General features: G+C 44.8%; 2 protein-coding genes across 4 annotated transcripts; both read right to left on the bottom strand.

Annotated features, from left to right (window-relative positions):
• Positions 1–1,565: 1,565 nt before the first annotated feature.
• Positions 1,566–8,787, bottom strand: LOC123452645 (casein kinase 1-like protein HD16). Of its 2 annotated transcripts, none has more exons than XM_045129343.1 (17): positions 8,645–8,787; positions 7,533–7,999; positions 6,569–6,694; positions 6,408–6,481; positions 6,258–6,327; positions 6,117–6,172; positions 5,967–6,038; positions 5,765–5,859; positions 5,520–5,586; positions 5,306–5,435; positions 5,002–5,217; positions 4,779–4,909; positions 3,592–3,766; positions 3,417–3,507; positions 2,633–2,790; positions 2,019–2,207; positions 1,566–1,905 (listed from the first exon to the last, which is right to left on the bottom strand). In XM_045129343.1, the coding sequence occupies exons 2-17, from the start codon at positions 7,944–7,946 to the stop codon at positions 1,846–1,848; spliced, it is 2,124 nt and encodes a 707-aa protein (XP_044985278.1). In that variant the 5' UTR covers positions 7,947–7,999; positions 8,645–8,787; the 3' UTR covers positions 1,566–1,845. The 2 variants fall into 2 exon arrangements, with proteins under 2 accessions (XP_044985278.1, XP_044985279.1); XM_045129344.1 differs by having other exon boundaries at positions 7,533–7,991; positions 8,645–8,708.
• Positions 8,788–9,821: 1,034 nt separating this feature from the next.
• LOC123452644 lies at positions 9,822–16,299 on the bottom strand. 2 transcript variants are annotated; one of them, XM_045129341.1, is made up of 4 exons: positions 15,951–16,299; positions 10,658–11,740; positions 10,416–10,559; positions 9,822–10,326 (listed from the first exon to the last, which is right to left on the bottom strand). In XM_045129341.1, the coding sequence occupies exons 1-4, from the start codon at positions 16,038–16,040 to the stop codon at positions 10,009–10,011; spliced, it is 1,635 nt and encodes a 544-aa protein (XP_044985276.1). In that variant the 5' UTR covers positions 16,041–16,299; the 3' UTR covers positions 9,822–10,008. The 2 variants fall into 2 exon arrangements, with proteins under 2 accessions (XP_044985276.1, XP_044985277.1); XM_045129342.1 differs by lacking the exon at positions 15,951–16,299 and adding an exon at positions 13,000–13,241.
• Positions 16,300–22,756: the final 6,457 nt, after the last annotated feature.

Raw genomic sequence — 22,756 nt, 5'->3', positions numbered from 1 at the left:
TGGGTGACTATAAAGATGCTCTACAGGTATCTCCGAAGGTGTTCGTTGAGTTAGTATGGATCGAGACTGGGATTTGTCACTCCGTATGACGGAGAGGTATCTCGGGGCCCACTCGGTAATACAACATCACACACAAGCCTTGCAAGCAATGTGACTTAGTGTAAGTTGCGGGATCTTGTATTACGGAACGAGTAAAGAGACTTGCCGGTAAACGAGATTAAAATAGGTATGCGGATACTGACGATCGAATCTCGGGCAAGTAACATGCCGAAGGACAAAGGGAATGACATACGGGATTATATGAATCCTTGGCACTGAGGTTCAAAGGATAAGATCTTTATAGAATATGACAATCGCGTTTCTGCGGAGCTCGGGCGGAGCCCTGCTGAGACAAGATCATCACCAACCTCTGAAGCGCCGTCACGCTGCCGGAGAACTCTTCTACCTCTCCGTCTCTCTTGCTGGATCAAGAAGGCCGAGATCATCGTCGAGCTGTACGTGTGCTGAACGCGGAGGTGCCGTCCGTTCGACACTAGATCGTGGGACTGATCGCGGGATTGTTCGCGGGGCGGGTCGAGGGACGTGAGGACGTTCCACTACATCAACTGCGTTCTCTAACGCTTCTGTTGTACGGTCTACAAGGGTATGTAGATCACTCATCCCCTCTCGTAGATGGACATCACCATGATAGGTCTTCCCTATTTCCCATGCGACGCGTTCCGCAACAATTCATGGCCCAACACGACGACATATCCTTCAACCTCACCCATTGTTGGATGGTCATCAACAGGGAGAAGTTTAAGACGCAATATGCCGCCGCCAAGGCGCATGGGGGAGGGGGAGCCTAGGGTTTAGGGAGGGCAAGAAGCCACGATCATGGGGGAAGACCAACTCCAAGGAGGACAAGCGTGATGCGGCGGCGATTGCCTTGCATGCCATTTTGGAGGGCATGATGAGCAAGGACACAAGGGAGGAGAAGTGTCGGCAAGCTAAGGAAGATCAAATGAACGTCTTCATCAAAATCCAAAGGAGGAGGCTTGAAGTAGATGCAAAGAAGCAAGCCAAGATGTAGGCGGAGAAATAAGAGAAGCTCAAGATCAAGGCCGACAATACCAAGACCAACGAAAAAAAAGTGTGTGACGACATGTGCGTCGGCCACTGACGCATGAACTGTGTGGTGTTTTCTCAAGGCTATAAGGAAACCCCTTTCTTTTTGAAAAAATAAAAATCTATGCAAACATTAAATGGGTCTACACGTTGGTCGTACCCCAAACAAATAAAAAAACGAACAAAGCACGCTTTTTGAAGTTGCTCTAACAGACCATCCACTAATCCCATGTCAGGCGGATGAGCATGGCACTAGTACGTCCAGGTGTCCTGTGTACCAAAACCTTTTGGAGTCGGTTACCAAAAGGTTGCATCAAGGATTGCAAGCAACTCAACCAGTCAGGTGTGCTGCTGTGCGCCAAACCTTTTGGAGTCGGTTAGCAGAGGTTGCATCATGGATTGACAGCAACCTCTGGAGCTTCCTCACATTAGGATATTGCTACAGGAGAGCTGCGGAATGAACAACAGCAAATCTGCCAATAATATGACCTTATCTTATCAACAGGTTCATATCCATCCGATGAGGACTGACTGATACAACACCGATGATCTTCACGAGATTCTTTACAATTAGAATAGCATGCCGCCAACCGAAAGAGGCCAGCCCAGTGCCAGTGCCAGCCAATTGCGCTTGAAACCTAGGTAATAAGGTTGACGCGGAGTTTGTTCCGTCTCGAACTCTCTTCTGGCTCCAGTGGTAAAACTCAGGTGATTTCGCCCTCAAGCTCAAGTACGGCATCAACACGCAGTTCGTCCGTAGCAGATCGAGGCGATGTACAGGTTCTTCGCCCACTTCTCCTGAAATATTTCAGTTCCGAAGGTTGGGTTCAGTAAAGACACTAATAATAACCACATGTAACATATGGTTTTGCACGTCCTTGTAGTATGATGGACAGAAATGCACGAGGTACCTTCACATGGTTACTAGGGAAGGCAGAAGTTCGAAGGGTTTCCTGGGTCTCGTCCAGTGGCTTCCTCTTTGGTATGCTCAAGATAAAAGCAGCTTGGTCAGGTGTGCCTGCGGATGAAGTTATTCTGTAGCCACTCTCCCATCGCCGATGCAGTCCTTCACTTGGATACAGAAAATCCAACTCCACAACCTGCAGGTTGCAACACAGATTCAGTTTCAGCACTGGCCACACCTTATGACCTATATGTATGAAAATTCAGACTTGGCACAACTCTACATAATTACTCATCAAAACAGTAGAGCCCAGTTCTATAAGATAACTGAAGCCATCCTAGCAGCAGCATATGCTTTTACAAGTAGATACTTTACATGCAATGCTCAAACTGATGGTTGTCAGATTTGAACCATCTAACAACTCAAAAGAGTTTAGCTTGCAGAGATCTACAGAACCGAAAAGCAGACACATGTGAAATATTGCTTTTCATCTTTTTTTTAGAACATATGCAGTCATCAAATGTATGTTTAAACACACGAGGAATTATAGGGACCACCAAATTCATGAGAGTTATTCTTTCCAAATGATTTATCACAAAGAAGTGCAGCATGTGTTTTGACCTGGTCAGAGTAGCCAGCATTCCTCGACATGACAACTCCCCAACGGTTCCCAGCAGTACCCATGGATGTTACATGAAAACCTTCTTTCCACTTTTTATTAATCCACTTATAAGGAAAAGATTCGCTGACTTTGTATGACTGCTGCGTGTACGGAGTTCCTGTAACGATATCAAAGATCAGATTACATGTATAAATCACAGGAAAAGGACCAACGGGCTATACAAAAAATCAAGGCTCTAGACAGTAAACAGATGCTGATAATTTGTTTAACTTCATATGTAAATATTAAAAACAGAAAACTAGTAACATTGTTTGCTCAGCACTAGTTTATCAGACTGACTGATGTATCCTGTACCAACAATGCTGTGGCAACCTCCACACACCAATTCTGATGACCTCTTACATAACCATGGTGGCTTGGAGGTCCTGCTAAATGGCTAGTTTGCAAGACAACTGCTCATTTTAAAAAGGGAACGAATGCACATACAGCAAAATCAGGTATAAATTTTGTACAGATGATCTAATATAGTAATATGTGATACTCCCTCCATCCGGAAATACTTGTCGAAGAAATGGATAAAAATGGATGTATCTAGAACTAAAATACGTCAAAGATACATCCATTTCTTCAACTAAGTATTTCCGGATGGAGGGAGTACATCAGTAAAAGCATACTAGTTCGTGTTACACGTATAGCAGTTCTCTGTCAAACATGTAATCTTCACCAAACGGAGAAGTTTCAACAAATGAGCAGTTGTCAAGAGAGAAGAGGTAATTTACAAACCTTTGGACATCACAACCAGTGAGCTTCCATTGGTTGCTCCAGCTATTGCTGTTATATAGAAGTTCTTTTCCCATTGCTCCATAATCCAATCCTATATAAAAAGTCATAAACAATATAGCATCAATATTCTGGATTATCAAAATTCCAACTAGCGAGGACGGAGACCGTAGCGCACCTTGTGCAGGAAAATTTGTGAAAGCTCATACACTTGAGAACCAAAACCGGTCCCAGCGTCCATTATGAGAGCCCAAAAATTTGCTGAAGAAGCTACGCAACTAATGTACAAGCCATCTTCATTGCCTTTTTCTATATGCTGGTGCAACCTTGAATCAGCTACATTGTAGTGGTATCTATAAAAAGGACAAATAACCAATACATCAATTTACGAAGGATGATAATTGATAAATAATTGACCGTTAAATATTTCAAGCTCAAGAAAGCAAGCGTAACCAAACAGGAGCTTCACAAGCTTAAATCATAATAAGCACAAACCAAGCCCCTTCCATCACTAGAGCTACCATGAATGCTTCAGTTACAAAAAACAATAATACTCCCTCCATTTTTATATACAAGGCCACTTTGTTTTTCGTGTCAAGCTTTGACTTGTAATTTTGATCAACAAAATATGGAATATAATTTATAAAAAATATATTATTGAAAAGTTCTTTCAAATATGCATCCAATGACATACTTTTTATGACATATGACTCACATTTTGTTGGTAAAATTAATGTTCAAAGCTAGAAATAAAAATATGAAGTGGCCTTATATTAGTAGATGGAGGGAGTAGTGTAATTCGAATCACAGCTTTTACAAGGTAAATGACACTTCAAAGTGTGAGTTCACACTAAGATAACTCAAATTCTAGCTTAATCCAGCTAAGTACAGCCATCCAATGCTTAAACATCTCATCTGATCCCTGATCTCGAGCATAAAGATCATGTGACGAGTGTTGACTGCTGACTATGGGTCAGGAAGGGAGAGGGGAGATCGTATGTTCGACATGAATCACCACAACACGGTAACTCAAATTCTAGCTTAATCCAGCTAAGTACAGCCATCCAATGCTTAAACATCTCATCTGATCCCTGATCTCGAGCATAAAGATCATGTGACGAGTGTTGACTGCTGACTATGGGTCAGGAAGGGAGAGGGGAGGGTGTACGATACTCGTGGCAAGGCTAAGTTTGGCCAATAATGTATGCAAGAGCCAACTTATGTCAGTTTAAATGGCACCTGAATCACTAGAACAGGCATATTTTTCAAGGGCAAGGAAATGAGAATTCATGGAAGAAATAATGTCTGGGAAAGCAGACATGACAATGAAGAACTCTGCACCAAATTCATATTTAAGATAATTACCGCTGCTTCATGGGCCGCCTAGCATTATAAACCGAAATCCATTGAGTTGCTGGGCTCCCCAACCGAACTTTCTTCTTAGGCTGTTCCTCTTCTTCAAGATTTACAACCATTCTTCCACGTTTCTGCCCAACCTACAATATATAAAACAGATGCATGATCAATTTCAATACACAAATAATTAAACTACAGAGCATAGGTACAGACTGGGTACAGCATAGCAAACCTTTAGAGCCCCATCAATTCTGATGGGTCTTGAAGCAGGCACTTCAATCAAACTATCAAAGAGAGAAATGAGTTTTGCGTAATTTGGCTCTTCATCAAATTTCATATTAGTGACCATCTCAAGAAAATGCTTGAATGGAGGTGGACAAAAGCAACTCAGAACATCTGCAGAGGTAGCCATCTTCTTCTTACAAACAAGAAAGCTCTTGTTGTCTCCCTGCATTAATAAGCAATTAACACTATATTGGGTTCAAGAGGAAACAGTAAATTATTAGTCAAACTCTTATGAGCACATCTAAGGCTACCTGAAAACCTTGCCAAGGTAATCTTCCTCTTATTAAAAAAATAAGGGTGTACGCTAGTGACTCCAAATCATCCCTTCTACTGCCTGTCCGGCCTAAATGAGCATGGACACTAGCATATCTAATTGTTCCCCTGGAAATCATAAAAAGGAAAGAGGTCAGTTAATAGGTGAATAATTTTTAGTTTTGCACATAAAGAAGATAGTATAGAACCAACCTAAAGATGTCTGGCCTCTGGTCATATTCAACATGCTGACTGGATGATGCTTTTTTCCACTTGGATGCTGCATAATTTAGATATTAACAAAACAACGTGAAAAAGGTTACAGTGGGGCATAAAATGTGTCAAACCATCAACATCCTATTATGTAGCAATTCTTATGACTGAAGGCCACAGTTCACTGAAAAAATGAAACTGCATATCTACATATAAAGATGAAACTGTCTTAAACAAGAACATACCTAAACCAAGATCAATTAGGAAAAGCTTCTTCTCATCAGGTGATCCAGGTTGACCAAGCAGAAAGTTTTCTGGCTTTACATCTCCATGGACAAAGCTGACATAATAGGAAGCAGAGGAAGTGTTAATACCAACAAAGAATAGGAGAATGATGTCCATGGACTCCAGGATCATTGACAGAGACACGTGGCTTTAGAAAATTACCCTTTGGAATGAAGCTTCTCAAGGATTGATATGGACTCCACGGCAATGCAAGCCACCATATGAGAAGACATCCTGTTTGGGATATGGGTGCTTTTAGCAAGGAGTAAGAAAAACAAGCTGACAAGGTGAAAAGATTGGTAAAACACTCACGCCTGTCCCATTGAATTCCAAACATCCCAGAGGCTAGGACCAAGCATATCCATGACCTGAAATTTTGAAATCCAGGTTGAATTGACTTTGAAAGATCATATTAAGAGGCAGTCTGGAGTGCATAACTATAGTTGAACTCACAAGAATGTAGTAGTCTCCCTGGCGACCCTTGTAGTGGACTGATGGTATGCCATAACAACCATTGAGAGACCTGTCACAGAAAGCTTAGCATGCCATGCTCCACAGAAAATAACATAAACGTAAAAAGGATTGATTGTGTATAGTTCTTACTGATAAACCTGCCACTCAAACGGGGGGCCATAACTACATCCTTTGCTTCTTCGATGTTCAAGTTTGAGTGCAACCTACAGCATGTTAATCCATATAAGATTCGACTAGATCACGAAGCAGGACTCCTCCAGTGTCCAAGTGAGGCAGGTTTGAAAAGAAACCTCGTATGCATCTGGGCCTGTACGAGAAGCCCCACCAGTTATTCTTCTGCCAACATAGACCTGGCCAAATCCACCTTTGCCCAACTTCCTATCAGTTATATATTCTGGAGAGCCACCAACTTGAACCTGCAATAATTAGATATAACATTCAGATTTTTAGGAGCTTATATCATGTAAACAGAACTCCACTATGCAAAACTGTACTGGTGGATCAATAATACTATCACCACGAGAGCAAACTAAACAGCGCTGCAGAAAATGAGAAACCTATTTTTGTCTTGAAGCTTTATGTGAAAAGGAACCAATCCTATATATATATATATATATATGTACTATTCACAGCAAAGTCGTCAAATTAGGGAACTCAGGAAATGTGTGTTACTCTGCTATACTTAGCACTGCCCAGTGGAAGACAAACATGCAGTGTTTTTCCCAGAGAGAAAGAGCACGGAAATTGATTGGGTTTGCAGCCAAAACGACAATATTTCTGTATTTATGTTGTTGAACAGAGGGATGTGAAATTAGTTTCTTCTTTTTAATTCCATCTGGTTTAAATTTCAACATCTTATTAGATGTTTGCTTTCTGCTACAAAACAAAACTACCATAATACAGCCACTCAGTCTTGACTACTCTCATGGAAGTATAAACACGATCTCTGATGCAAGTGTTTAGCTTTTCGCTATGTTCCCTCTTCAGATGAACAATCATCAATTATTACTTATTAGTCCCTCTAAACGCTCTTATATCACAAGAAAGTTTCTAGAAGGAGAGATAGGTAGGTATGCATGATACAACAAAAGAACAATGCATTTCCACATGATGGTACAAATATTGCCAGACAAAGTTAACAGCATAAGCAAACAACATAACAAACATAAAGGAATGGGAAGAAATACTTAAGCAGTCGGTGTAATAACAGGACAGTCGACATAAACAAGTGCACGGAAAAACAGGAAGTCATACCCTCTCAGGCACTGGCGTCGTCGTGGCTTCATCCTCCGCCGCTGCAAGTCTGTCACCGCTTGCACCTTCCATTTTGAAGTTGGCGGCCCTGTCAGCTACCTTGTTCAAACCAAGGACCTGCTGGGCTGTGCCTGCAACTGCCTCTCCAACAATAGCTTCAGGGATGTCCTCAAAAGGCTGGTCAGCCAAATCAATAGCCTCGACCCTCTTTCCTCTAGCCTTTGGAGCTGGCCTTCCTCTTCCCGCGGCAACTGCTTTCTTGTTGCCCCTACCAGCCGCACCACCACCACGCCTCCCACCCCTCCCCCGGGGAGCCGGCAAGACAGGAGCGGCTACCTGATCTGCAGCCTGGACGTCTTCAAGCCTGCTGGACCTCAGACGAGCTCTCCGAACACCACTTCGCAGCTCTGGCATTATCCGTCCATGCAACCCGGCGTGCCGTTACACCCCTCGGCGCTCCTGGCAATCTCCCCATGCACAAGAAACCAAACACAAAACAATGAATACCGGTAAAAAAGGAATCGGTGACGGACACCCATACATACAGACATGAAAAGTCTCAGCTCAGAAAACTTGCTCCTTCCCCATGCCTATGAAAACCAAACCAAACATTAGCAGACGAGATAGACAGACAGACAAAAATCTGGGGAGGAATCAACGCCGGGGGCGTTGAGGCAGTAGTCCTAAAGAGACGGCCTGCCCTCAAACCGGAATCGTATGCCGCCACGGCCGCAAAAGGGAGACGGGCTATCCCCGTCGCCCGATGCCTCCTCCCCCCCACAAGGGGATCTCCGCCCACGGCGGGGAAAATCCCGCCTTTGCCCCGGGGCTCCGGCCAATCGGGCCCCAAATCGCGGCCGGACGAGCCGCGGGCCGCGAATCCCACGCGAGACGCGCGTCCCTCCTAACAAATCCAACGCGCCGTACGCGCGCCTCCTACCCACGAGACCAACACGGAGAGCCGGCGCGCGAATCGGCCGCCGGAGGACGCATCGGGCCGGCGGGGGCCCGTCGGATCGCGCCCGGGAGCCCGGCGCGCGGCCCGATCGCGAGGAGCGCCGCGCGCCGATTGGAAAACCGGAAAACCGTGCGAAATGGGGGATGGGGCTTACATCGGGGACGCCGGCGACGGACGGAAGGACGGTCGGGCGGATGCGGATGCGTCGTCGTCGGCGGCGCCTCGGGGGCCGTGAGGGAGGGGGAGGGGGAGGGGGAGGGGATGGGGCGGGCGACCGGGGGCCAGAGATTGTGGGGGGAGCGCTCCCCTCTCGGGCCTTTGTCCTGGAGGGTGTAGGTTGCGGGGGGTGCTAGTGCTGGTGCTCGGTGTGCCGCAGCAGCTGGGGGTGGGGCCGGACGCGGTGGCTGACTGGTAGGGCCCGGGTGGTGGCGGGGGGGTCGGGGCACCTGGCTGGCTGGCTGGACCCTTGCCTTGCATTGCATTGCATGCGGGGGTACACTACAGCCTGCGCGCACCGCGGATGTCTACACGGCATTTCCACCGAGGTTTAAATTTACAGAGAGGGGGAGACGGATTTTGAAGGAAATGCAGCAGGTATAGGAAACTGATGAATTTCTCAATAAAAGTCGCAGGGGGCACGCACCTGTTCATCTGTGCCCTACCACCAAGCCATACACATCGGCTCGCCATAGTCATTGGATTCCGCACGAGGACACATCAAGTTTAAAGTTTCACCTTTTTGAAACTAGTGCTTTTGTTGGGGGGGTTTAAATGAAAATGGGTCTTATTTGCAAGCTCATGACACAAGAAACATGAGTATGAAAACAAAAGGCTTAATTTGAGTTTTACGAAATACTGATATATAGACCCCGAAGAAATACGGGGTCGGCGTGCCACAAATTCCATGTATAGACCAAAACATTATCTGCCTGCTAACTACTCCCTCCGTTATGTAAATAGTGTCAGAAACGATCTTATATTATGGCAAGGAGGGAGTATATCAGTGTCTTTTTTCGGTTTTGATGTAACTTTGTGTCTTTTTCGGTTTTGATGTAAATTTGGCCGGTGGTATGAATTTAACCCAATGCTTGAAGCCTCCAGCGCTCAGTTGGGATACGCTTCACAATTCAACTATTGGACGTCAATGTTGTTGTTCGTGGACCACAAGTAGGCAGCAGTAGTCAACAATATCAGGATGCTGCAGATCTTTTTTGGTTCTATCAGAAAGGAAAGAAAAAAACAGGAAAATATCTTTTGGGCGTCCAAGTGGTAATTTTGCCTAGTCAAGCCACACCACGAGCACCACGGAATCAATCATCCCAACAGCTAGCTACATCCATCCTCTCGATAATAATCCAGCAAAAGTAAAGCACAAGATACCAACACAAACTTCCACATGTTGTTCATCTTTTAGAGCCAGCATAACATAATCATTAGGAGGCCATGGCATACAGCTGCAATCCCTACAAACGGAAGGCCACCAGCACAGCAACACTCGTACCAAAAGTCATTCCAAAACTATTTCGAGATGCGGCCAACTAATCCCGTCTGCGAGGTCTCCGAGCACCTCCGATCTCTCGCGCTCGTGCCACTACCGGCGGCGGGTGGCGGCGGCGGACCATCCCGCTCTTCGTCCTCGACAACATGCCCGTCCAGCAGGTGGACGCACTCCAGGATCGGCGACGCCTGCATGACCCGCTTCACAAAGCATGTCTGCCACGCCGCCCCGTCGAAGCCGATGACCACGAGCTCTTTCAGGTGATTGTGGTGCTGATGGTGTTCCGCTTGCACATCTGGTGATCCTGTTGCGCCCGCCTTCTCTGAGTTGTCGTCAAACTGCGTTCGCAATTCTTGATTTCAAGAATTATCTCAAAACCAACAAAAAAAGTAGTACCAAGCTTGACGAAATCGTAGGATGAACATACATGAACATGGAGCGACTCCAGGGCAGGTGCGGCAGCAAGTAGGTGGAGAATCCAGAATGTATCCCAGTTCATTGGCACGTTTGCAATGAATAGTTTCTTGAGATGATTGAGCTGGTCGGGAATGGTGGTTAGTTCAATCCACATCTGCATAAATGAAGTGATTGTTTAGTACTGTTTTATGCACCGAAGCAATTGTTATGACCAATAAAAAAGAGATCGTTTCAGGAAAAGCTACTACTTACCTGACGCCCTCTTAACTGCAGAACAAGGTACTCTAGCTGTGGCGGCTCCCCTAAAAAGAATTTGCTTAGTCGATATGTCCTGTTGCTACCGGAGGAATCATCCTCGCCGTCATCTCCAGTTTGCAAGAAGTTCAAACTCGCATGCCTAAGTCGAGGCACCACGCCATAGTATAGTATAGTTGGCTGACCACGACAAGCAAATGTTTCAAGATAAGGCACCAAACTAAGGTAGACACCCACAGTGTTGTAGTTGTCCAATTGCAGTCTCTTTAACTTTGAGTTAGGAACAAAGAGATGAAAAGAAGCTTGGCGAGAACTACAATCTTTCAGCCTCAAATCCACCAGCTGCATGCAGTTTGCCAGAATATCATCAACGCGTGGCATATGTGAACTTTCTTTGCAGAGAGTAAGTGATGTGAGCCTCTGAAACGTCAAGGAGTTGGGTGCAAAACAATGATAACAATCGGATAGCACAAGCCGTTTCAGTCGCACATTCTTGCATCCATCCAACAGCCGGAAGTCATAGCGCCAGAAAGAGTTGTCAATGACAAGCTCCAAATCTTCAACGCCCCATCTGCCAATCGCCTCAGTAATCCATTGATCAGTGAAATAGCTCGTCCCACAGGCTTGAAACCTCAGCTTCTGGATAGAACACCGCTGAACATTGTTGGGAGACAGAAGGAATGCATTCACCCGTTTAACATAGCGTCGCATGGCCCAACGCTCATAACGCTGCAGGATGGGTGTTAGCAGGCGGACTTTCCACTTCCAGTATTTGAAGGAATATAACTGGTCTCTAGAAGCATGACTGCGGTCCGACTTCAGTGCATTCTTCTCTGCCTCATACCCTGCCTCCACCACAATTTGCTTCAGTCTGTGGTACCGTGGAGGGAGAATGTCATCAACCATAAGGTTATAACATGTGTGCGAGTGTGTATAGAGATCCCGCCATCGCTTCGAAAGGATAGTGGTGATTGTCGCTGTCCATGCATCAAGCTTGTCGATGATCAAGATTAACATATCGTCAGGTAAGCTGCTCATCTTGTCCTCGCGGCAACTGTTGTGCTCCTCGCCCGGACGCATCTGGTTTTGTTTTGGAAATAAATGAAATAGTAGTCAGGGAATTCCAAATAACTTAAGCAGATAACTGGACAACTTGCCTTAAAAGTAAGCATTAACGACATTCCTAGTAAATTTCAGTGCGTGAACAAGCAAATCGATTTTGTTTTGGGGATCTAGGAGCAGAGTATGTTTATACAACTAGGATGTGCCGCTTGCTTTCTAGGATTAGGTAGGTTCGTTCAGATCTTTGATCCTGTTTTGGGGGACAGGAAATTCACAATTTGCAACGAATGCTCTGGAAGAAGCATTTTTCTACTTTAGTACCCATCATCATACTGTCTTACACATGAGAATTAGTGAGAGGAAGGTTCCTTGAATGTAATTTGTCTCAACGCAATTAGTAGGTAAGCAGCTCCTGCTACATGAGTTCCATACTCCAGTCTAAATATGCTCTCAGTAAATGGTAGGCACCCAGATCAACTTTTGATTTGTATTTTTGTATCCCTGGTTCTACGCTCTGTAACTTTTATTACGTTTCAAAAATTAAGCATGCCAGTCAAGGTTCTCTTATTATGTGTAGGCATTTTTCATGTTATTTTCCCGAAAACAGCTTAAGTGTTATCCTTTAATTGTTACCTACTGCCATTTGTGCCAGCATTCATATGCTAGCCTACATAAATAGATATGGATGAGCATCCACATGTTTTGCATATGCATGTTTTTGCAGGGAGACAGTAGGTATTTCCCTTTGTTCTGCTATGTTTGGACATAAGATTCTGAAAACTAATCATTTCATCATATTTACACCGGTGACATGCAATTGGTGTTTTACTACATTCCGGAAATGTAATTGCATGACACACAATTTTAGTCATCTGTAAAATGTTGTGGAAATATAACAGTCAGAGTACTACTGAAATATTTCTATACGGACATGGATTGCATATGTGAAGATGAATTTCCATTCGCCTGTTTCCTACCTCTATGGATGCTTAGAATGCATAGGCAGCGAGCATGTTGGGCAGGATTGTAATGCCCAGTTTCCGAAACAAAACAAAAAAACTCATAGCCCTTGCATTGTGATTGTTAAGAATGTAAGCAAAAGAAAGAATGCATGTGTTCATCCTATGCACTTGGTAATTTGCTGCCAGTTTCAAATTGTTTCTGTGTCTATTTTTCGCAAATGTAATCTTGAGCATTGGAAGATTTATGGCCTTATGCGGTGATTATGCTGAGGATTTGACGTCGTTAATTATTTATGTACAAAAAACAAAACTTACAGTGGATCTGTTTATTATTTCCAGTCTAGCTTAAGCTAAGCATTATGAGTGACATGCTGTTTTCATCCTTCTGTTCTCAAGAATTGATGTGGGTATGCTTTACTTCTCTCTCTGCAGCCAACTTGTTGTAGTTAGTGAAGAAGAAGAGAGATTAAGTAAGGACCATGCTATACTGCTATGTTGACAAGAAAAAAAATTATGGGTGCAGTACTGGAGACTGGAGTTGTGTAGAAACTTCAGGAGAGGAGGACAGCCAGCCATGTTAGAGTGTGCATTATTTTTCTATTTTTAATGGGCTGCTGCGCATGCATTATTTGTGCTTAACTCAAATGAGCTCATTAATTCACTAAATTTTCCTTGTGATTTGCAGCTCTTGTCTAGAATCAACATAATCCAGTGCAAACTTCAATTAACTGGAATTAATGTGCTGATCTGGTGCCCGAGGAATGGCACATACTGACCTCAGGCTGGAGAATGTTCATGTAGAAAAAAAAAATGTCATCCTACGCTGTATTTTTCTGGAGCATGCATATGAAAGGAATCTCTAAATACTAATGAAGATATACTTCTCTACACCCTTCTGTAGTTGTAACTTCTGATAAATGCTTTCTAAGCAGATTAGGTGAATTTCTCTGCAACGAACAGCTCGACAGAAGTTCCAGTCAGGCTTTATGTTTACTTGCTTCTCTGTCTTTTGCTGCAGCTGCACTGGTTGACACTCACGGCACCGACCCATTTGACCGAGAGGAGCTGCTTCAATGTGAACACCTCTTGTGTCCAGAATGAGGATGACGACGACAACGATGACTATGGCCTGTACGACGGCTCCGACGATACCAGGTAAGAAGCAGACCCGCCCTGGCCTGGCACTCTCAGGTGAGAACGGCACTTAGTCTATTGTATTTGTACACTGTTGGGAACTCTAAATGTTTGTTCCTAAAAACAAGTGTGTTCTTAGTAAGATCCTAAAAAGGAAAAGAAACAAAAAATATTAGCCTACTTCTCTGTTCATATCCAGTACTTGGTTGTATGCATCTCGAAAGAAATCATGGATACGCTTGACTTCATTAAATAGCCTCTAAGATAAAGTCATGGTTTTTTCATATGTTGCACTCCTAATTCTGAATGTATACATCCTTATTTTTATAGACAGAGGTGGAAGCATGAGACCATAACATTCATCTTCTCAACTTCTTTTTACCCAATCAAGTCATGTGTTTTGCATTTTTGATTGTATCATCAATAGTTTCCTGCCTTAAATGATGGTCACAGTCTCCGAACAAGTTTTAGGGGTTAATAATGTCACAATTGTTGTTGTGTGGTTCACCCAGGAATTTTATGTTAATATGTAATTGTGCATGTAAAATTGATGAGCCATACAATGAAGCTATGGGAGAGAGTCATTGAGCACCGCTTAAGAAGAATCACAAGCGGGACCAAAAATCAGTTTGGTTTCATGCCTGGGAGGTCGACCATGGAAGCCATTTTCTTGGTACGACAACTTATGAAGAGATATAGGGAGCAAAAGAAGAACTTGCATATGGTGTTCATTGACTTGGAGAAGGCCTATGATAAGATATCGCGGACTGTTATGTGGTGGGCCTTGGAGAAACACAAAGTCCCAACAAAGTATATTACCCTCATCAAGGACATGTACGATAATGGTGTGACAAGTGATCGAACAAGTGATGGCGATACTGATGACTTCCCGATTAAGATAGGACTGCATCAGGGATCAGCTTTGAGCCCTTATCTTTTTGCCTTGGTGATGGATGAGGTCACAAGGGATATACAAGGAGATATCCCACGGTGTATGCTCTTTGCGGACGATGTGGTGCTAGTCGATGATAGTCGAACGGGGGTCAACGGGAAGTTGGAGTTATGGAGGCAAACCTTGGAATCCAAAGGTTTTAGACTTAGTAGGACTAAGACCGAGTACATAAGGTGCGCTTTCAATACTACTAAGCACGAGGAGAAGGGGGGTGTTAGCCTTGATGGGCAGGTGGTACCTCAGAAGGACACCTTTCATTATTTGGGGTCAATGTTGCAGAAGGATGGGGATATCGATGAAGATGTGGACCATCGAATTAAAGCCAGATGGATGAAGTGGCGCCAAGCTTCTGGCATTCTCTATGACAAGAGGGTGCCACAAAAGCTAAAAGGCAAGTTCTATAGGACAACGGTTCGACCGGCAATGTTGTATGGTGCTGAGTGTTGGCCGACTAAAAGGCGACATGTGCAACAGCTAGTTGTAGCGGAGATGCGCATGTTGAGATGGATGTGTGGCCACACAAGGAAGGACCGAATCCGGAATGATGATATACGAGATAGAGTTGGGGTAGCGCCAATTGAAGAGAACATTGTCCAACATCGTTTGAGATGATTTGGGCATATTCAGTGCAGGCCTCCAGAAGCCCCAGTGCATAGCTGACGGCTAAAGCATGCTGATAATATTAAGAGAGGTCAGGTTAGACCAAACTTGCATGGGAAGAGTTTATAAAGAGAGATCTAAAGGATTGGAGCATCACCAAAGAACTAGCCATGGATAGGGGTGCGTGGAAACTTGCTATCCATGTGCCAGAATCATGAGTTGATCGCGAGAACTTATGGGTTTCACCTCTAGCCTACCCCAACTTGTTTGGGACTAAAGGCTTTATTGTTGTTGTTTTATGTAATTGTGCATGTCCAATTAGACTTTATCCATGACTGCAGGTGTTCTAGCTGCCAAATTTTAAACATAAACTGAGAGATTAAATAGGGGGAAAAAATCTGTAGCAGAATACAGACCAGACTGCATTTTCTCTTGTCTGCAGCACTAGTAGTGCTCAACTAGCACCGAGCAATCCAGAAGTAAACAGTTATCTCACACTATTTGGCCGTGGGCTGCGAATAGATGATTGTGACGATGGAAAACATCCAACGGAAATCACAGGGATGGGCGCCGTGCTTACCCGTTTCGGGGGCGGGTAGGCGGCGGCGGTGCGGAGGTCGGAGGCCTTCCTCAGCCGGCGGTGGCGTGGAGGGTCTTTGCCCGTGTCCATAGGATCCGAGGCCCGGTGGCGGCCGGCCGGTCGGCGGGGAGTGGACGGCGGCGGCGGATTCGCGGAGAAGCTACGGGGCTGATTTGGACTGGAGACTCAGAGAACAAATCCCACCCAAAAGCCGCCGAGCGCCGACTACTGCGCGCCCTCGCCGCCGCTATGGGTATGGATTTGGACTGGAGACTCAGAGAATAATTTTGATGGCATTTCTCTTGTATGGGGATGACAGCTTTTTCAAATCAACATGATATTTTCTGAAAAGATTTTTTTTTGGAAAAATGTTGCCAATCCTTCATTCTTAAATAGTGCGTAACTCACTAGCTAATTTTTCTCTCCATTCAACATTGTCACATCATCAAGTGATGCATAGAGTCATAAGTTACTTCTTCCATTAATTTTTTCGTGCAAAACATACTACCTGGTGCATTATTTTTTCCTAAGAAATTAAGTCATGTAAGAAAGTTTTTATATTTGTCTTTTACATTAATTTTAGCTTTTTTATCATTTATTCATACTTTTTAACAAGATACCCGCTGCAACAGGCGAGGCATCCTCTAGTTTATTTGAAGTTCGCAAGCCCCGTTGTTAACTCCAAGCGCCGGGGCGGCCCCGGAGCTCGGGCGTCGTTCCTGCTGGGCGGCGCGGTGGTGTTGGTTGCGGGCCAAGAGAGAGCATCCCATCATGCTGCGGCGATGGGGATGCAAGATTTGGCTACCTGGGTGGCTGATGCGTGGAGGTGCAGCGTAGAGGAGGTCCGAAGGTGGGCTGACGGATTGGCTGTCGACCAGAGGATTTCGAAGGCTGGGTGAAAACCCGTTTCTGTCCATGGCTGGAGCCTGTGACGGCGGCGTCCGTGGACGCCGTGACCTTCCTGAAGGCGTCGACGGGACGCTCTCCCTTCCTCTGCGAGGGACAACTCCGGAGGAAACTCCAGACCCGAGGGTCGGTCGTTGGCAGCATTTGACGTCGCTCCCCTCTTGAGGGCATCGATTTTGGAGGTTAATCCGGTGAGAGGGACCAAGGGGTGTGTTGGAAGGTTAGGTGATGGAAAGCGTTGTTGTGGCATCGAGGCTGCCGTGGCAACGATGATGGGGCGAGTGAAGTCAGAGGCGTTGTGGTGGTTGCGGTAGTCGGCTCTTTCTCCGACGTGTCCGTGAGATTACCTCGGTTTTGTTTGTTGCAGTGAAGTCGGAGATGCGGCGGCGGGGCCCCTGTGGCAATGATGACAGGCAGCAGCTGGTCCGTTCGGTGGTCTTCCACGGCGCCAGCCTGGCATAGTTCTTCTTTGAATCTTTCCTTCAGAGTCGGAGCTGCCTGCCATAGAGTTTTGGAGGCAGGCGGGAGCGGCCTGCCTCGAGCACCCATTCTGGGAATCACCGGGAGAAGTTCGTAGGTCTTTTCTGGGATGTTTTGTTCCCTTTTTTCCTCTTCTTCTTTTTTCCTTGATCCTTAGGATCATTCCCACCTTGTTGTAGCCCGCCTTTCTACCTGCTTTGTTCAATATGAGCCAGCTAGCTGCTGGATCTTTCAAAAAAACTCCAAGTGAATGCACTCCGAAAGATCATGAAGTCAAATTTTACATAAGGAATTACACCAAACTTTTCTCGCTAAAATATGTGGACAGCATTGTTAAAGTAAAACTACTAGTCTTAGAGTCCAATTTAGCCATTTGTTAGCCCAGCCTAATACATAATTGCACTTCACAAGCAGCTCAGCCCCTCCTCCATTTGTTTCTAGATTCGCCACTTTTCGCACCCAAGCAACGTGAAAATCATCAAAAGCCCCGAGCAGCACTTTGATCTCCTCAACTAGGTGCTCATTAGCTGTGAGAGATCTTTTTAGGTAGATGTTACTTTCCTCACCGCCACTTGTCAGTCTCTCTCTATGATCACCTTTTGGACATTGAGTTCTTGTGCAAGAAGAATGGCTCGTCTACACGCAAGGAGCTCGACCACCTCAGCATCAGCCACGACCGGGGAAAAGTGGCTTGCACATGCAATGAACCCATCAGAGCAACTCCAACTGAGCGATCCATTTCGTCTACCATCGTTCGTTTGGGTCGCCACGGACAAAGGTGATAGCCCAACGCACCGACCCATTTCCGAAACACGTTCGCTTCCCGTCCGTGCGAACCCATTTCAGGCCCAAATTCGGGGCTGAAATGCGTCATGCGCCCTTTTAGTGTTTGCTCCGTCCACACGTGGCGGCCAGTCAACTACCAGTGGTGTCTTTATTAATGACGACCGCCCATCGTGGGCCCACGCGTCAGCAACTGCGGTTGTCCTTTGTTAATCCGAGCATGCGGGGGAGGCCGGCCTCATCCTCTTCCAGAAGCCATCCCCATCTAGCCACCCCGATGCTCCCCCACCGACGACAAACCCTAGCCACCATCATGGGCTTCTTCCCCGGCGCGGATTCGAGCTCTGGCAAGGACAAGGACAAAGCCCCCGCCGTCATTGTCCGCACGCTCCCCTCGTCGACGTCTTCCCGCCCGACTCGGTAGCGGATCAGCATACCAGTGTGATACTTGTGATCTGTGTTGGTTTTTCCATGAAGAGGAATGGGTTATTGCAGCATAATGTGGTAAGTAAATCCCTAAGTTATGAAACCGGGGTTTATCGAACCAATAGGAATATCAACCACAACCGTCTTCAGCGGCTGCACACAAAATAACAAACAACTTGCACCCAACGCAGGCAAGAGGGTTGTCAATCCTCTGGTCTTGTTATTTGCAAGCAAGTGAGGTGTGTAGATAATTGTATATAGCAAGATAAAATAAGAACAAGTAAATGGCAGCAAGGTATTGAAGATTTTATCAATATGTTGTGAATAGACCGAGGGGCATAGTTTTCCTTAGTGGCATATCTCATGAAAAATAGCATACAATGGGTAAACAACTTACTGTTGAGCAATTGGTAGAAAAGCGGATAGTTATACGATATTCATGGCAATGATCATGTGTATATAGGCATCACGTCTATAAACAATTAGGCCGACTCCTGCCCGCACCTATTACTATTACTCCACTCATCGACCGCTATCCAGCATACATCTAGAGTATTAAGTAAAATAGAGTGATGCATGGAGAACAATGACATGATGTACACAAAGTAAATTCAAGCAATATGAATAAACCCCATCATTTTATCCTTAGTAGCAGCAACACAAAGACGCATCTTTTCCCCTTCTGTCACTCGGATATATAAATTCGCCAGGTTGAACCTACCACAATGCACCTCTCTCACCAAAGAAATATCGATCTAGTTGGCCAAACTATTTCAATAGATCGGAAAGAATTACGAAGTTATCATAATCATGCACATAAGGATCATATAAGTATTCGGAGGAGACTCAAATATTTATCATGGATAATCTGAACATAAACCCACAATTCATCGGATCCCAACAAACGCACCGCACAAAGGAATTAGATCATATGGATCAAAGCGAATATGTGATGATCATTGTATTGAAGATAAAAGAAAGAGAGAGATTGGCATCTAAGCACTTGCTATGGACCTGTAGGTATGCGGTGAGCTACTCACACATCGTCGTGAGGGCAGCAGGGTTGATGAACAGGCCCTCCGTGATCGATCCCCCCTCCGGCAGGGTGCCGGAACGGAGCTCCAGATGGCCTCCCGTTGGAACAGAGACTTGTGGCGGCGTAAAAAGTGTTTTGGGACTCCCTCTGATGTTTTTAGGGTACATGAGAATTTATAAGCCTAAGAACAAAGTAAGGAGGGCCACAAGGGATGCACAAGCCATCAACCCCCCCTCCCTGAGGTCGCGCCGTGTTGGTTTGTGGGCCCTCGTGAGGCCTCCAGACTTCTTCTGATGCTCGTTGATATTCTTTTGTTCTAGAAAAAATCACCAAAAAGTTTCAGGTCAATTGGACTTCGTTTGGTATGGAAAACCTAAAAAGTGAACAACACGCAGAAAACAACAACTTGCACTGGGCACTGGGTTAATAGGTTAGTGCTCAGATATAATATAAAATGGTAAATAAATACCCCCAAAAGCATACCAGAATGATAATATATCAACATGGAACAATAAAAAATTATAGATATGTTGGAGACGTATCAAGCATCCCCAAGCATAATGTCTGCTCGTCCTCGAGTAGGTAAATGATAAAAACAGAATTTTTGACGTGACATGCTATCCATGATGCAACCTTATGCATGTATGCTAAATGAGAAACGATGAATTAACAAACATTGACATAGCAATACTTATATGTATAAGCAGCAAATCATTAATCTTTCAAAGTATATGATCCTCAAAGATTGTTTTACCCCCCACCCATCTTTATTATATTAGCAAGGCATGGCTCCATCTTCACCGTATTAATACAAATGTAAAGCACCACGGTGTTCATGTCAGGCAATCGGATTGTACTTTTTTCAATATGCATCAACTTTTTTGTTCTTCACGCAATACATGAGTGTGAACCATTGGACATAACATAAAGGTGGAATAGAATATGGTGATAGGTTCCAAAGGGTAAAAGCGGAGAAGATAGTCCCACATCAACTAGGCATACCAAAGAGTTATGGAGATGTCCATCGATAGATATCAATGCAAGGAGTAGGGATTGCCATGCAAATTATGCACAAGAGCTATAAGTGTATGAAAGCTCCACTAAAGCTAAGTGGGTGTGCATCCAACTTGCTTGCTCATGAAGACCTCGAGCATTTGAGAGAGCCCGCCATCAGAATATGCAAACCAAGTTTATGAAAAAAGTGATTTCCACTAGCATATGAATGATATAACATGAGAATCTCCATATGAAGAACAAGATGCCACTTTGAGACACAAGTGTGGTAAAGTATAGTAGCAAAGTTCCTTTTCTCTTTTTCTCTCATTCATTTTTTTCATTTTTTCTTATGGTGGGATCATTTGGCCTCCCCCATTTTTATTTCCTCGCCAGAATAATGATCTAATAATGATGATAATCACACTTTTATTTACTTACAACTCAATATGACAACTGATAGGACGATATGACTCTGAAAGAATGCCTCTGGCAGTGTACCAGGATATGCAAAGATCTAGCATGACATGTATCAAAAATATGATGAACGGTGGCTTTGCCACAAATACTACGTCAGCTCTATATGATCATGCAAAGCATTATGATGATGAATGAACTAGTCATGTGAAGTGACGATGCCATTTGCATGGCAATATATCTCGGAATGGCTATGGAAATACCATGATATGTAATTATGGTGGCTATTTTGAGAAGGATAATAAAATGGTTTATGGGCAACAAAGCGTGTCATGTTACAGGGTTTCGATGCATCGACGAAACTTGCACCAATCCTCAAGGTGAGAACTGTTGGAATTATGCCCTAGAGGCAATAATCAATATAGTTATTATTATAATTCCTGTATCAAGATAATCGTTTATTATCCATGCTATAATTGTATTGAATGAAGACTCATTTACATGTGTGGATACATAGACAAAACACCGTCCCTAGCAAGCCTCTAGTTGGCTAGCCAGTTGATCAAAGATAGTCAGTGTCTTCTGATTATAAACAAAGTGTTGTTGCTTGATGACTGGATCACGTCATTAGGAGAATCACGTGATGGACTAGACCCAAACTAATAGACGTAGCATGTTGATCGTGTCATTTTGTTGCTACTGTTTTCAGCGTGTCAAGTATTTATTCCTATGACCATGAGATCATATAACTCACTGACACCGGAGGAATGCTTTGTGTGTATCAAACGTCGCAACGTAACTGGGTCACTATAAAGATGCTCTACAGGTATCTCCGAAGGTGTTAGTTGAGTTAGTATGGATCAAGACTGAGATTTGTCCCTCCGTGTGACGGAGAGGTATCTCGGGGCCCACTCGGTAATACAACATCACACACAAGCCTTGCAAGCAATGTGACTTAGTGTAAGTTGCGGGATCTTGTATTACGGAACGAGTAAAGAGACTTGCCGGTAAACGAGATTGAAATAGGTATGCGGATACTGACGATCGAATCTCGGGCAAGTAACATACCGAAGGACAAAGGGAATGACATACGGGATTATATGAATCCTTGGCACTGAGGTTCAAACGATAAGATCTTCGTAGAATATGTAGGATCCAATATGGGCATCCATGTTTCGCTATTGGATATTGACCGAGGAGTCTCTCGGGTCATGTCTGCATAGTTCTCGAACCCGCAGGGTCTGCACACTTAAGGTTCGACGTTGTTTTATGCGTATTTGAGTTATATGGTTGGTTACCGAATGTTGTTCGGAGTCCCGGATGAGATCACGGACGTCACTAGGGTTTCCGGAATGGTCCGGAAACGAAGATTGATATACAGGATGACATCATTTGATTACTGGAAGGTTTTCGGAGTTACCGGGAATGTACCGGGAATGACGAATGGGTTCCGAGAGTTCACCGGGGGGGGCAACCCACCCCGGGGAAGCCCATAGGCCTTGAGGGTGGCACACCAGCCCTTAGTGGGCTGGTGGGAAAGCCCAAAAGGGCCCTATGCGCCTAGAAGAGAAAAATCAAAGATAAAAGAAAAAAAAGGGAGGTGGGAAGGGAAGGAAGGACTCCCACCCACCAAACCAAGTCCAACTCGGTTTGGGGGGGAGCCTTCCCCCTTAGACTCGGCCGACTTGAGCCCCAAGGCAAGGTCCCCTCCCTCCCACCTATATATACGGAGGTTTTGGGGCTGATTTGAGATGACTTTTCCATG

This window comes from Hordeum vulgare, chromosome 5H, assembly GCF_904849725.1.
Source record: "Hordeum vulgare subsp. vulgare chromosome 5H, MorexV3_pseudomolecules_assembly, whole genome shotgun sequence".
NCBI lineage: Eukaryota > Viridiplantae > Streptophyta > Magnoliopsida > Poales > Poaceae > Hordeum > Hordeum vulgare.
The sequence above is the reverse complement of the archived record's forward strand: the minus strand, read 5'-3'. Positions and strand labels throughout refer to the sequence as shown.